This window comes from Dasypus novemcinctus, chromosome 3, assembly GCF_030445035.2.
Source record: "Dasypus novemcinctus isolate mDasNov1 chromosome 3, mDasNov1.1.hap2, whole genome shotgun sequence".
Lineage (NCBI taxonomy): Eukaryota > Metazoa > Chordata > Mammalia > Cingulata > Dasypodidae > Dasypus > Dasypus novemcinctus.
In genome coordinates, this window is record NC_080675.1 from 80,366,342 (window position 1) to 80,378,970 (window position 12,629).

The 12,629-nt window shown below is 38.1% G+C and overlaps 1 protein-coding gene across 1 annotated transcript in view; it reads left to right on the forward strand.

Moving 5' to 3' along the window:
- Positions 1-12,629, forward strand: part of SNX6 (sorting nexin 6) — an 89,568-nt gene that overhangs the window by 28,852 nt on the left and 48,087 nt on the right. The window contains exons 7-8 of the mRNA XM_004467893.4: positions 7,414-7,509; positions 9,082-9,187. Of these exons, the coding sequence (XP_004467950.2) occupies positions 7,414-7,509; positions 9,082-9,187 (202 nt within the window). The remainder of the gene's footprint in view (positions 1-7,413; positions 7,510-9,081; positions 9,188-12,629) is intronic.

The window sequence follows — 12,629 nt, forward strand, 5'->3', positions numbered from 1 at the left end:
CTTTACTTATGTAGCTGTGTACTATCTCCATTTCAGTAGGTATGATCTGAGTCTATCAGGCCTATTTAACACCCCAGCCTCCATTCAGTTGCTACCTATATTTGTGGCCACACTTAGGACCTTGTCATCATCCTGAACTACTTCACTTCTGAGTTCTTAAACCCTAGTATTATGTCTCCAAATAACAACCTTATCCTCACAGCTTTCTTTTTCCTTATTCCTGTTATGTCTATTCTTTGACTCATCTGTATACCTGAACTACTGTGTTTTTTTACTGTAAGCAGCTTTCCTGTCTTTCTTTGTCCATCTAGCCTAGAGTGCCTTTTCTATCATTTATACCAAGCTTATGTCTCTAAGCTAGTTGCCATTTTCCAGAAAAGGTAATTCAACTCACAGTACTTCTCAATCAGATGAAGACCTTGCTCACAGGAAGGTGGATGCCTATCAGAAATCAAATCCCTAAACTTCCTTTATCCCCCACAATTCTCAACCACCTTCACAGCCACACACATTTATTTTCTCTCATTTTTTTAGTGTAATTTTGTATTTTCTAAATAATACCATGTCTTCTGCAAATAGAGTTTTACTTCTTCCTTTCCAAACTGGGTGCCTTTTTTTTTTCTTTTGCTTGCCTAATTTTTCTGGCAAGAACTGGTACAATATGAAATAGCAGTGGTGAAAGTGGGCAATCCTTGTCTCATATCTGATCTTAGGAGAAAAGCTTTGTCTTTTAGCATTGAATATGATGTTAACTGTGGGTTTTCAAAGATGCTTTTTATCAGGTTGAAAAAGTTTCTTTATATTCCTAGTTAGTTGAATGTTATTTATTAAGAAAAATGTTGGGTTTTGCCAAATGCTTTTTTTTGTGTGTCAGTTGTATCAATCATGTAGTTTTTTTCTTTTAGTCTGTTAATATGGTATGTTACATTGTACCTTTCCATTTTGACTAAGATATATTTCTAAATTTGTTTTATCCAATGTGCTTTGTGTCTTTGGAATCTCTTCTGATTTTCAACCTCTCTTTTCCCATAACCTATAAACATTGTTTCTCCCATCTCCTTCTCTTACCTTACTTTACTTCAGACTAACTTGCCAATCTTTCTCCTTTCTTCATATCTATGCAGAAAGTTCAGAAAAAAGCTGTTGTATTAGTCAGCCAAAGTGATGCTAATGCAAAGTACCAGAAACCTGTTGGCTTTTAAAAAGGGTTTTTATTTGGGGTAGAAGCTTATACTTACCAGGTATGAAGTGTAAGTTACTTCCCTCTCCAAAGTCTGTTGCCATGTGTTGGAGCAAGATGCCGGCAAGGGCTTTGGGTCCCAGCTTCTTCCAATATCAGCTGTAGGCTGGGATAATTCTCATCTCTCTCTCAGGATTCATTCTTCTCCAGGCTCAGCTGGTCTGTTCTACAAGGTCACCTGTTAGACTATCAGACGAATGGCTCGTCACTCTTCCCAGGGCCTTTACTCAGTCTAATGGAGCCTTCTCTCTTTCTTCATGTATCTGCTCTTCTTTGTGTTTACTTCCCAGGGCTCCAGCTCCAAACTCCAATCTCCTTTCTCTGCAGTGAGGTTTCTCAGTGAGTCCTTGCCCACCAAGGTGGCAGGGACTTAATGTCCTACCGATGTGGCCCAATCAAATCCTTAATCATTATCAAGTAAAAGTGAAATCTCAGAGCCCAATATAATCTAATATGCCCAAAGGGACAGACCTGTTTACAAATATATTCCAATGTCTTTTTGGAATTCATAAACAATATCAAACTGCTATACCTATCTTGATTCATTTCCATTTCCTTTCTTCCTACTCTCCATTCAACTTGAAATCTGGATTCTTCCCTCAACCCTTTACTAAAACCATTTGTACCACATCATTATTCTATTTGTTTCTAACCACAGAGGACACTTTTTAAGCATTTTGTTTTAATTTCACTGGAATTTGATACTTGACCTCTGTTTCCTTCTGAAATTCCTCCTCTGGTTTCTGTGGCACCATTCTTTCCTGAGTTTTTTTGTATTAACTCTCTAGCTACTGCTCAGTCTACTGCATTGGAGTTTTTTTTCTTATTTCTTCCCTCCCCGCCCCCCCATTGTCTGCTCTCTGTGTCCATTCACTGTATGTTCTTCTCTGTCTCTTGTGATCTCATTAGGTGGCTCCAGGAACGCATCCGAGGACCTTCCAGGGTGGGAGAGAGGCAACCATTCTCTTACTCCACCTCAGCTCCCTAGTTCGCTGTGTCTCATATTGTCACTTCTCTGTGCCTCTATTTCAGTGCGTCCTCTTGCTGCGTCAGCTTTCCATGTGTGCTGCACCACTCCTGGGCAGTCTGCCCTCCTGCATGGTTGGCACCCCTGTGCAGGGCAGCACTTCTGGCATGTGTCAGCACTCCATGTGGGCCAGCTTGCCACATGGGCCAGGAGGCCCTGAGTATCAAACCCTGGACCTCCTACATGGTAGACGGAAGCTCTATTCATTGAGTTATATCCACTTCCCTCCTGCATTGGATTTTTTCCCATATTCCCATTCACTTAAGTTTGATCCTTCCCAGGGTCCCTTACTGAGTTCTCTAGAAGTCTACGAGTTCCTCTTCTAGTTCAATAGACTAGATGAGTTCTAGAGTTTCTCTAATTGCTGTTGATTTACAAGTCTCTATTACTCCTGAGTCCCGGCCCTGTATATTAAACAGCCTACTGAAAAGCTCCATTTCAATGTTTATCCTTAGTATCTTAGACTCATCTCGCCTTCTGCTGAACTCTTCTTCAAACCTATGCTTTCTTTTATATCCTCTGTCTCAAAGAAGGTATCACCATCTATATAGTTCTTAAACACCTGAAAATTACCCATGACTTCTCATACTCCTGTTCCTATTAGAAGCCACCAAATCCTGTTTCTTTTACTCTTATATTATTTTACAAATGTTTCCACTTCTTTCCATTGCCAGAGCTAAATATTAGTTCCAACTTTAATAATTTTTACTAGGGTTATTGAAAAGCCTCCTAACTGGTCAATCTCTAGTTTTTTCTTTCTCTTTTTCTGCTAAGTTCCCAATGGATGTTCCCCTAGCACATTATGCATACCTCTAACATTATACTCATCACACCCTATTTTATTCATATGCTTACTTCTCTGTATCCTCCTCTGCACCAGAAGTTATTTGAAAGTATGACCACTCCTTATCTTTGTATCCCCGGCATCTAGCACAGTACATGACTGTAATAGACATTCACTAATTATTTGTTGAGTGAGTTAATTGGTTAATATCAATAATGCAATTAAAAACAAAAAAAGATATGAACACAGGAGATTGTCAGGTATTTGAGAGTATAATGCTGAGAAAACTTTCAAAAATATAATAAGGAAGGTTACCTGTTTAAGATGCTTAAAGGAGATAATCTAACGCAGGACAGGCTTCTGGGGAGTGTGTGAGTGCTCATTTTGCCATAGTGGGTTATATCATTGGATAGAGACCCATATAATGAGAGTGAAGGTATACCCACATCCTGGGGAGGACTGATGTTCTCAAATAGAGGGAATGGTGTCTCTCGAGAGAAATGGTGGCTCCCAATGCATTCGGGCAGTTGAGCATGTCAAGCCCTCAACACTGTTGCAAGTATCTCTGATCATGGCCCTTCAAGCATCGAAGATTGACTGTCACTGTAGGCCCTGAGGGGAGGGGGAAAGAGGTATTAAATAGATGGAATCATTGTAACTGTGAGGGCAATAGAAGTGTTCTGTAAGATTATGCAAGGATGGATATAAGACATGTTAAATTACACCAAAAATGTATAGGGGCTGATAGGCTAAAATGTAAATCATAATGTAAAACATAAGATAACTAAAAATTTAGAAAATTGTATAGTCTAAAATATAAACCACAATGTAAACCCAAATGTTACCTTGTTTGAAAGCTATTGTCTGAATATCTGTACATCAGTTTCAGTAAATATAGTATGAACATGTAAAAAGATTATTGCTGTGGAAGGGAAAAGGGTTTTATGTTGGATATGTGGGATTACTGTATATTGTATATATGAATTACTGTGATCTAAAACTTTTGTGAAGATAAGCTTAGTAATTAGGAAAAGAAAAGAAAAAGAAAGGATGTAGACACTGAGGAAAAGACGGAAGAAGTTGCCTTGCCAGTTTGCATAAAGGGCAACATTGCAGTGATGGAAGGCAGAACATCAAACACAAAGCTTTTGCATTTTTAAATTTTTTGATACCCCAATTTATTTTTACCTTAATTTTTCTAAATTAATATGTATACTATATCTAACCTTTAAACTCATCACTATATTCCATTTTACTACTAATGGAACCTGGCAATATATTGGGCTTCACTTTGCAGGAAGTTTTGGATCACAGAGAGGTTCAATGGTTCAACAGTGGCAGGGGAGGAATACTGGTGTGGGATGTTATTGACAGAGGACACATGGTTGGCAGGGAGTTCTCCAGGGCATATATCCAGGGTACATAAAAATGTTTGGATATTTTCATAGTGGTTACAATTAAAAACAACGGAAGGAGTGCTGAATTCCTAGCCAGGGGAGCTCTATCACAGTCCCTAAAGGAACAGCAACAATCCCCCAAGTGCAATGGCAAAGACCAAAAAAGAAGGAAGGTCCAACAATGAGCCCTTGATACTAATGACTATGCTTATAAGCCTGTGCACCTGAAATAAGAACAAGGCCTAGAGCTGCAGGATGCCTAAGAGTTACCTCTTGAGAGCCTCCATGTTGCTCAAATGTGGCCATTCTCGAAGCCAAACTCAGCATGTAAATGTGTTGCTTCCCCCCCCCCCCAACGTGGGACATGACTCCCAGGGATGAGCCTCCCTGGCGCCGAGGGATTACTACCAAGTACCAGCTGATGATGTAACTAGAAAATGACCTTGAATAAAAGGGTCAACTTGGACCAGCAGAATATCTTAATCTACATGTAATACCAGGAGTTAAAAATGCTTTTTAACCTGAATAAAAGAGGGAACTGGAAAGGACAAATGAATGTATATGGCTGTGAATCTCCAAAAAGAGCCAGGAGGTTATCAGAGGGGTTGCCCTTATGCACACCTCAGCAGAGTCCCAGAGACAGATAAAGTAGATACAACCCCAGGTATTGGTTCTTCTGAGGGCTACAGAGACCCATGGGTTCTATGGTCATGGCAGATGGAGTTCGTGCCATGTCATTTGGCCCTACTTTGGAGTTTGTGTTTCTTTGTGATGGAGCTGGACTCAGATGTGATCTTTGTCCACAAGCCTCTCCTGTTACTTTTAACGGATCTGTAGTTGGTGCTGGGGTTTAGTGTATACCCAGGGGACCTGAATCTCTGGACTGACCATGTGATAGCCAGACCCTGAGTCCAACAGACTTGCAACTCCTACACTCTGGTTTATTGGACTTATCCCACTCAGCTGACATGGAGGTGAAGACGGTCAACCACCACACCAGGGAGCCAAGAGTGCCTACAACTGAAAGCAGGAGAATTGCATCCAGCATCCATGTGGAATCTAAGCCCCCTCTTGATATAGATGTGGAGTGGGCACAACCATTCTAAGGTCCACAGGATGGAGGAATAGAGTATGGACTAGAGTGGACTTACTGATAGTCTGTTCATAAACTACTGTGATTAGTAATTGAAGAAAATGTGGCATTGGTGTGGAGAAAGTGGCCATGGTAGCTGCTGGGAGTAGGGAGTGGGAGGAAAAGATGTGATGTGGGGGTGTTTTCAGGACTTGGAGTTGTCCTGGGTGGTGCTGCAGGGACAGTTACCGGACATTGCATGTCCTCCCATGGCCCACTGGGTGGACTGTGGGAGAGTGTGGGCTATGGTGTGGACCACTGACCATGAGGTGCAGCGGTGCTCAGAAATGTATTCATCAAGTGCAGTGAATGTCTCATGATGATGGAGGAGGTTGTTGTTATGGGGGGAGGAGTGGGGTGAGGGGTGTGGGGGGTATATAAGTAAATAAAAAATAAAAACAAAAAAAGATCAGAGTGCATTGGGAGGCCTAAAGATGGATCATGTAGTCTTAACTGGTTGTTTTAAAAAGAATTTCATGAAGGGATGCCTTTTAAGCCTGAGTAAAATTTTCAGCAGGAGGGGAGATGCCATTTCAAGTAGAGGAGAGACCACAAGTTCAGAGCTTCTTTGGAGAACCATTTGACTGGAACATAGGGTTCTTTGGGGGTAGGGAGGTGGATGGAAAGGTAAGTTGAGCCAGATTGTCAAAAATCTTGAATATCATGCTAAGGAGATTGGCTTTCATCCTGTGGGCATTACAAGACTAAAGTTTTTGAGTCTAAGGAAAAAATGCTCAAAACTTGATTTTTGAAAGTTATTCCAGGCAGCAGAATGGATTGGAATGAAGAGATGAGGGATATTACTAGTAGTCTAATGTGATTTTCTGGGCAAGAGATGATGAGGATTTTTACTAGAACAGTGGGAATGAAAGAGGACAGATTTCAGACATTTGCTGGTGAATTTCTGCTGTGAGAAAAGAAGTTGTAGAATATGTCAAGATTTTAATGACAAGTATGGGGATTTAGTGAACATGTAGAGTATGAGAGACTGGTTGGGGAGAGGGGCTTTGAATCAGATAGGGAAAAGAAATCTGGAGATTAGATTGTGACAAATAGTATTTTAGACTTATATGAAGTTAGTAGAATGTCCATGTAAGGATATGATGTAGGCAGTTGGAAATTAGATCTAGGGTTCAGTAAAAACTTCAGGGTAGTGATAGAGATTTGCGAGTCATTCACATAAAAATGGGTATTGAAGCCACAAAAGTATCTAAGGAAATTAGATGAGGTATTTATTCACAGGCACCCTGATGTAGGAAGTGATAGGGGCCAAAATGTGGGACTGTTTTTCAGTTTTGCCCTTAGGTATAACCATTCATGCCATTTAAAGTCATCTTTTGTGTCCCTTATACTATAAAATGTCGACCCCGAAAATAGGACAAGAAGTGGTAGTTAGTGAGAGTAAGGAATTTGCAGAACATATTTTCAGAGCTCTTACAGAATCATTTGATGTTATATTGTACCCCCAAAAAGGTTCACATGTTTAAAGGAATTCCTGAATTTTGTTATCTTTATATTATATAAGAAAGTATGGTAAGGGGGCTACTTGAAACAGAATTATCAGATGTGCTTGTAAAAATTGAGATATTTAGGCCTGTTGTCAATCAGCTGAATCTGAATCTTTGGGAATGACTCCTGAGTATACTATTAACAAACTACTCTTTTTATATCAAAAAGTGTGAAAATCATTGATATACATGATGAGTCACCATTTTATTAAGTTTAAAAACTGAGATTCTTTTGAGATTGCCATTTTTATATCAAAGAATAAAGGAGGCATTACTTCTAATTTATAACCTAAAAAAATGCTAAGCTAAATTACTTTTCTTTCAGTTGAGTGTACGAGGAAAAAATAAAAAAGAAAAACTTGAAGATTTCTTTAAAAACATGGTTAAATCAGCAGATGGAGTAATTGTTTCAGGAGTAAAGGTAAGATTTTATTTGATTAAGGGAGTATTGGTTTGATAATTTACTGGGGTTTTTTTTAAGAACAAAAGAGATTGAGATTTCAGATGTTCATAAGATTGTATTGGAGTTAAAGAGAACTTTGGACAATAGAATCCTTAGACCTAGAAAACCAGAGCCCCTGCCCTGGTCTCTATGCTTGAGAGGACTCCCTTCTCTAAGGAATAAGAAGTCTGCTGGTCTGAGGGGATGTGCCCCTTTCCTCCAAAGCAGACCATGTTCTAGGTATCTAGAACCCCATATTTCGCTGCCCATTTACCAAACCCTTTTCCAGAACCTGCATGGGCTTCTTCCTAGGTTCATCTTCCAGAGAGTAGACTATACTGCTTGTGTACACTCTGTGGGATGACCATGGTCATCATGGGATTCCTATAGGACAGCTAGGCAGAGGAGAGGCATAGGAGAAAAGAACATTTTGCACACTGGGATGTCCATCCACATGCATATGAGCTCTTCCTCAATGAGGGACAGAGCTGTAAGGTGGGGCCTCCCCCATTTGTACACTTTCCCTTGGCCTTTCAAATGTTAGGGGCAGACCTGGATATAGATTTGGAGTTAGAAAAGCTCAGTTGAGGTTTCTGTCTTGTCTCATGGTAGCTACGTGATCTTGGGAAAGTTATTTCCTCTCTCTCTGAATCTCAGTTTTCCTGTTTTTAAAATGGGGTTAATAATACTGCCTAGTACACAGGATAAGGATCTTATTTATCTTAAGACTCTACCTTCAAAATGAAAGAGAAAAATATCTCCATTACATTTTCAAACAAGCACTGAGAAAGAGATAATGTTGCTTTGTCATCATTGCCTGTTTTTGTAGCTATATCAACAATAAAATGTGTGTGTAGAATATTATTTATTTGATCTCTCCTCTGGTTTTTCAGAGATGGGGCTATTGATAATCAATAGTGCATGTGCTAAGATTGGTTTCCAATAAGGACTGGGCTTACTTCCATTTTGATGCTGTTTATGCATTAGTATTAAGCATGTATATTCCAGTTTTGTTCCCAAAAAGGATCAAAGAGAGTATTTGATCATATATTTGCTCCCATGTAGTCAGTTTGGCCAGTTTTCCCAGAGCATTCAGAAATGGTCCTGATACCAAGGCCAGGTAGTCTTCAGGAATGGCCCATAAAATACATAATAGACCAAGAAAAATAGATTTCACTTTTATCTATCAGAATTTTTTCCTTTTTTCTCAAAAGTAGGTTATCACTCCCACTGCAGTAATGCATTTGCTGGAGAAGCAGGCTTGTAGAGGCAAAGCACAAGTAGTAGTATATTTCAAAGTACAACATGTGAACATGAACCATATGGGGAACTCTAAGACTGCAGCAACAACACTGGAAAATTTTAACTTGATAGATGGAAATGCATGTCAATTAAAGACAACTTAGTGAAATAAAATAAAGTTTAATATTTGAGTTTTAGAGGATTGCTGTCCTGTTTTATTGATGATCTTTAATATTTATAATGAAATAATTTACATATTTTGCTAAAATGAAAAATGAAAAAAATTAATATTTCCTTTTGATCCTATAGGATGTAGATGATTTCTTTGAGCATGAACGAACATTTCTTTTAGAATATCATAACCGAGTTAAGGATGCATCAGCTAAATCTGATAGGATGACACGATCACACAAAAGTAAGATTTTTCTCTGTGGCTAAAACTTAAATTTTTAATAGAATAATGTTAGTTGCTGTGCTATGTGCAGTTTGTAAATGTTTTGATATAAAGCATCGGTTATCAAACTGTGGTCTATAGAGCCTTGGGGGTCCCTAGGACCTTTTAAAAAAGGGAATCTGTGAGAGCAAAACTATTTTCTAAATAATACTCTGTTGCTTTTTGCCTTTTTTACCATGTTGACATTTACACTGATGGTTCAAAAGCAATATTGGATAAAATTGCCAGCACATAAATCAAGCAGTGGTACCAAACTTTCTAGTAGTAGTCACTGTAACTGTATTCTTTCCCACCTTTTTTTTTCTTTTTTCTTTTTTCTTTTTTTTTGAGGTCTATGTGGGAAGCTGGCACTCAACCGCTGAGCCACACTGGCTCCCCTGAGTTGGTTTTTTCATTTGTTTGCTTGTTTTATTGTTTTTAGGAGGCACTGGGGACCGAATGCTGGGACCTACCATGTGGGAAGCAGGTGCTCACCTGTTTGAGCCACATCCACTTCCCCATGTACTATTTTTTTAAATTCTTTTTTTTAAAAAAGATACATAGATCACAAAAAATGTTACATTAAAAAATGTAAGAGGTTCCCACATACCCACACCCACCCCCCCAATCCTCCCACATCAACAACCTCTTTCATCATTGTGGCACATTCATTGCATTTAGTGAATACATTTTGGAGCACTGCTGTACCACATGGATTATAGTTTACATTGTAATTTACACTCTCCCCCAGTACATTCAGTGAGTTGTAATGTCTAACATCTGTCCTTACAATATCATTTAGGACAACTCCAAGTCCCAAAAATATATACTTTTAATTAAAAAAAAGAAATGAATTTTACTTAAGAATATACTTGATAAAGCAATAAGAATTATTAATTATAATAAATCTCCACCCTTGATTACACATTTCATATTGTGATGAAATGGCAACTACACGTAAAACACTTATTGCCTATCAAAGTATGATGGTTCTCTCTAGAAAAGCATTTAGTGATTATTTAAGTTGGAACTGAAGTAGCTGCTTTTTTTCATGGAACATCACTTTTATTTGCAAGAACAACTGACAGAAAACCCATGATTATTCAGGCTTGAAAATTTAGTAGGTATAATGTCAAAACTTGAACTGAGATTGTCACTTCAAGTAAAACAAATAACTATATACTGTTGCCAATGATAAAATACAAGCTTTCAAGCAGTGATACTAGAATTTTGTGATTGTAATTCCTGTGAGCTTGATTCCCAATAATTTTTTTTTATGAGATGGGCAGTAATGTTAATGTGATATTTTTCAGTATTGTATGCTGAATGTGTGAGCATTTGGAAGATATGCATAAGTCATTGAACCAATATTTTCTAAATGTCTCGTGCATGATGCTACAAAAATCATGTGAAAGATCCTGTCAAAGTACAAGATTGAGTGCTGGGGTTTTATAAACCGCTCTTTCGAGGTGTAATTAATGTCAGTAAGCTGTACATATTTAAAGTATACAGTCTGATAAATTCTGACATATGCTTAGACTTGTGCAGTCACCACCACAATCAAGATAATGAACATATCATCACTCCTGAAAGTTTCCTCATGACTCTGTAATTCCTGTCTCTCCTGCCCCATTCTGGAGGCAACCACTGATCTGCTTTCTATCCCTATAGATATGTTTGCATTTTCTAAAATTTACATTTAAATAGGCTCATTACTAAATGGACTCTATATTGCTTAGCTTCTTTCATTCAACAAAATTATTTTGAGGTTCATCTATGTTTTTGTGCGTATCCACAGTTAATTCATATTTATTGCTAAAAGTAGTCTATTGTATGGATATAACACCATTGTTTATCCATTAACCTGTTGATGGATATTTGAGTTATTTCTAGTTTTTGGCTATTAAATAAAGCCGAAAACCTAGTATAAGACTTAAAGTATAAGTCTTTGTATGGACATGTATTTTCATTTCTCCTGGGTAAATACCTTGGATAGAATGGCAAGGTCATGTGATGATTATATATTTAACTTCTTAAGAAACTGCCAAACTTTTTTCCAAAGTGGTTGTACCATTTTAAATTCCCAGCAACAGCACATCTATGTTTCACTTGCTTCGAATCCTTACCAAAAAGCATAATCAATCTCTTAATATTATTCATTTTAATAAGTCTGTAGTGGTATTTCATTGTGGTTCTAATTTGCATTTCCCTAATGGCTAATGTGGTTGAGCATCTTTCCTTGTGCTTATTTTCTGTCTGTATATCTTTTGTAAAGTTTCCAAATCTTTTGCCCATTTTCTTTTTTGGGGTTTTTTATCTCCTTTTTTTTTTTTTTTTTTAATTGAGTTTAGAGCAGGGATCAAAAAACTTCTTTTTGTAAAGTGGCAGATAGTAAATTTTTTTTTAAGTTTCTTAACAGTATTGAAGACCTTTCAATTTTGATTAGGTCTGACATCAATTTTTTCTTTTATAGATCATGGTTTTAGTGTCATAACCTAAGAAATCTTTGCCCTAACTGAAGGTTGTAAAGATTATTCTCCTTAGTTTTCTTCTAGAAATATTATAGTTTTAGGTTTACATTATGTCTGTGATTCATTTTGGATTGATTTTTATATATGGTATGAGTATGGATTGAAGGTCATTTTTTTGCATAAAGATAACCAGTTGTTCCAGCACCATTTGTTGAAAAGACTTTTCTTTACTTAATGGCCTTAGCACCTTTGTCAAAAGTGAATTGTGGGAAGCAGATGTGACTCAAGCAACTGGGCTCCTGTCTATCATATAGGAAGTCCCAGGTTTGATTCCTGGGGCCTCCTGGTGAAGGTGAGCTGGCCTGCACAGAGAGCTGGCCCACACGAAGAACCAGTGCAACAAAACGATGCAACAAAAAAAGAGACAGAGGAAAGACAATGAGAGACATAACAAACTAGGGAGCCGAGGGGGCCCAAGCAATTGAGTGCCTCTCTCCCACATCAGAAGGACCCGGGATCAGTTCCCAGTACCTCCTAAAGAGAAGATGAGAAGAGAAAACAAGCAGGCACAGAATAACGCACAGCAAATGGACACAGAGAACAGACAGTGAGCACAGGCAGCAAGGGGGAGGGGGGAATAAATAAAATAAAATAAACTTTTAAAAAATGAATTGACAATATACGCATGAGTCTATTTCTGGTTTTTCTATCCTGTTCCACTGATCTTTAGGCCTTTTCAGTTGCCATCTTTATACCAATCCCACACTATCTTTATTGGCATAGCTTTATATTAAGTCTCGAAATCAGGTAATGTAAATCCTCCAATTTTGTTCTTTATCAAAGTTGTTTTGGCCACTCTATATCCTTTACATTGTCATAGAAATTTTAGAATCAGCTTGTCACTTTCTACAAAAGCGCCTATTGGGATTTGTGATAGAGACTGTGTGGAAGCT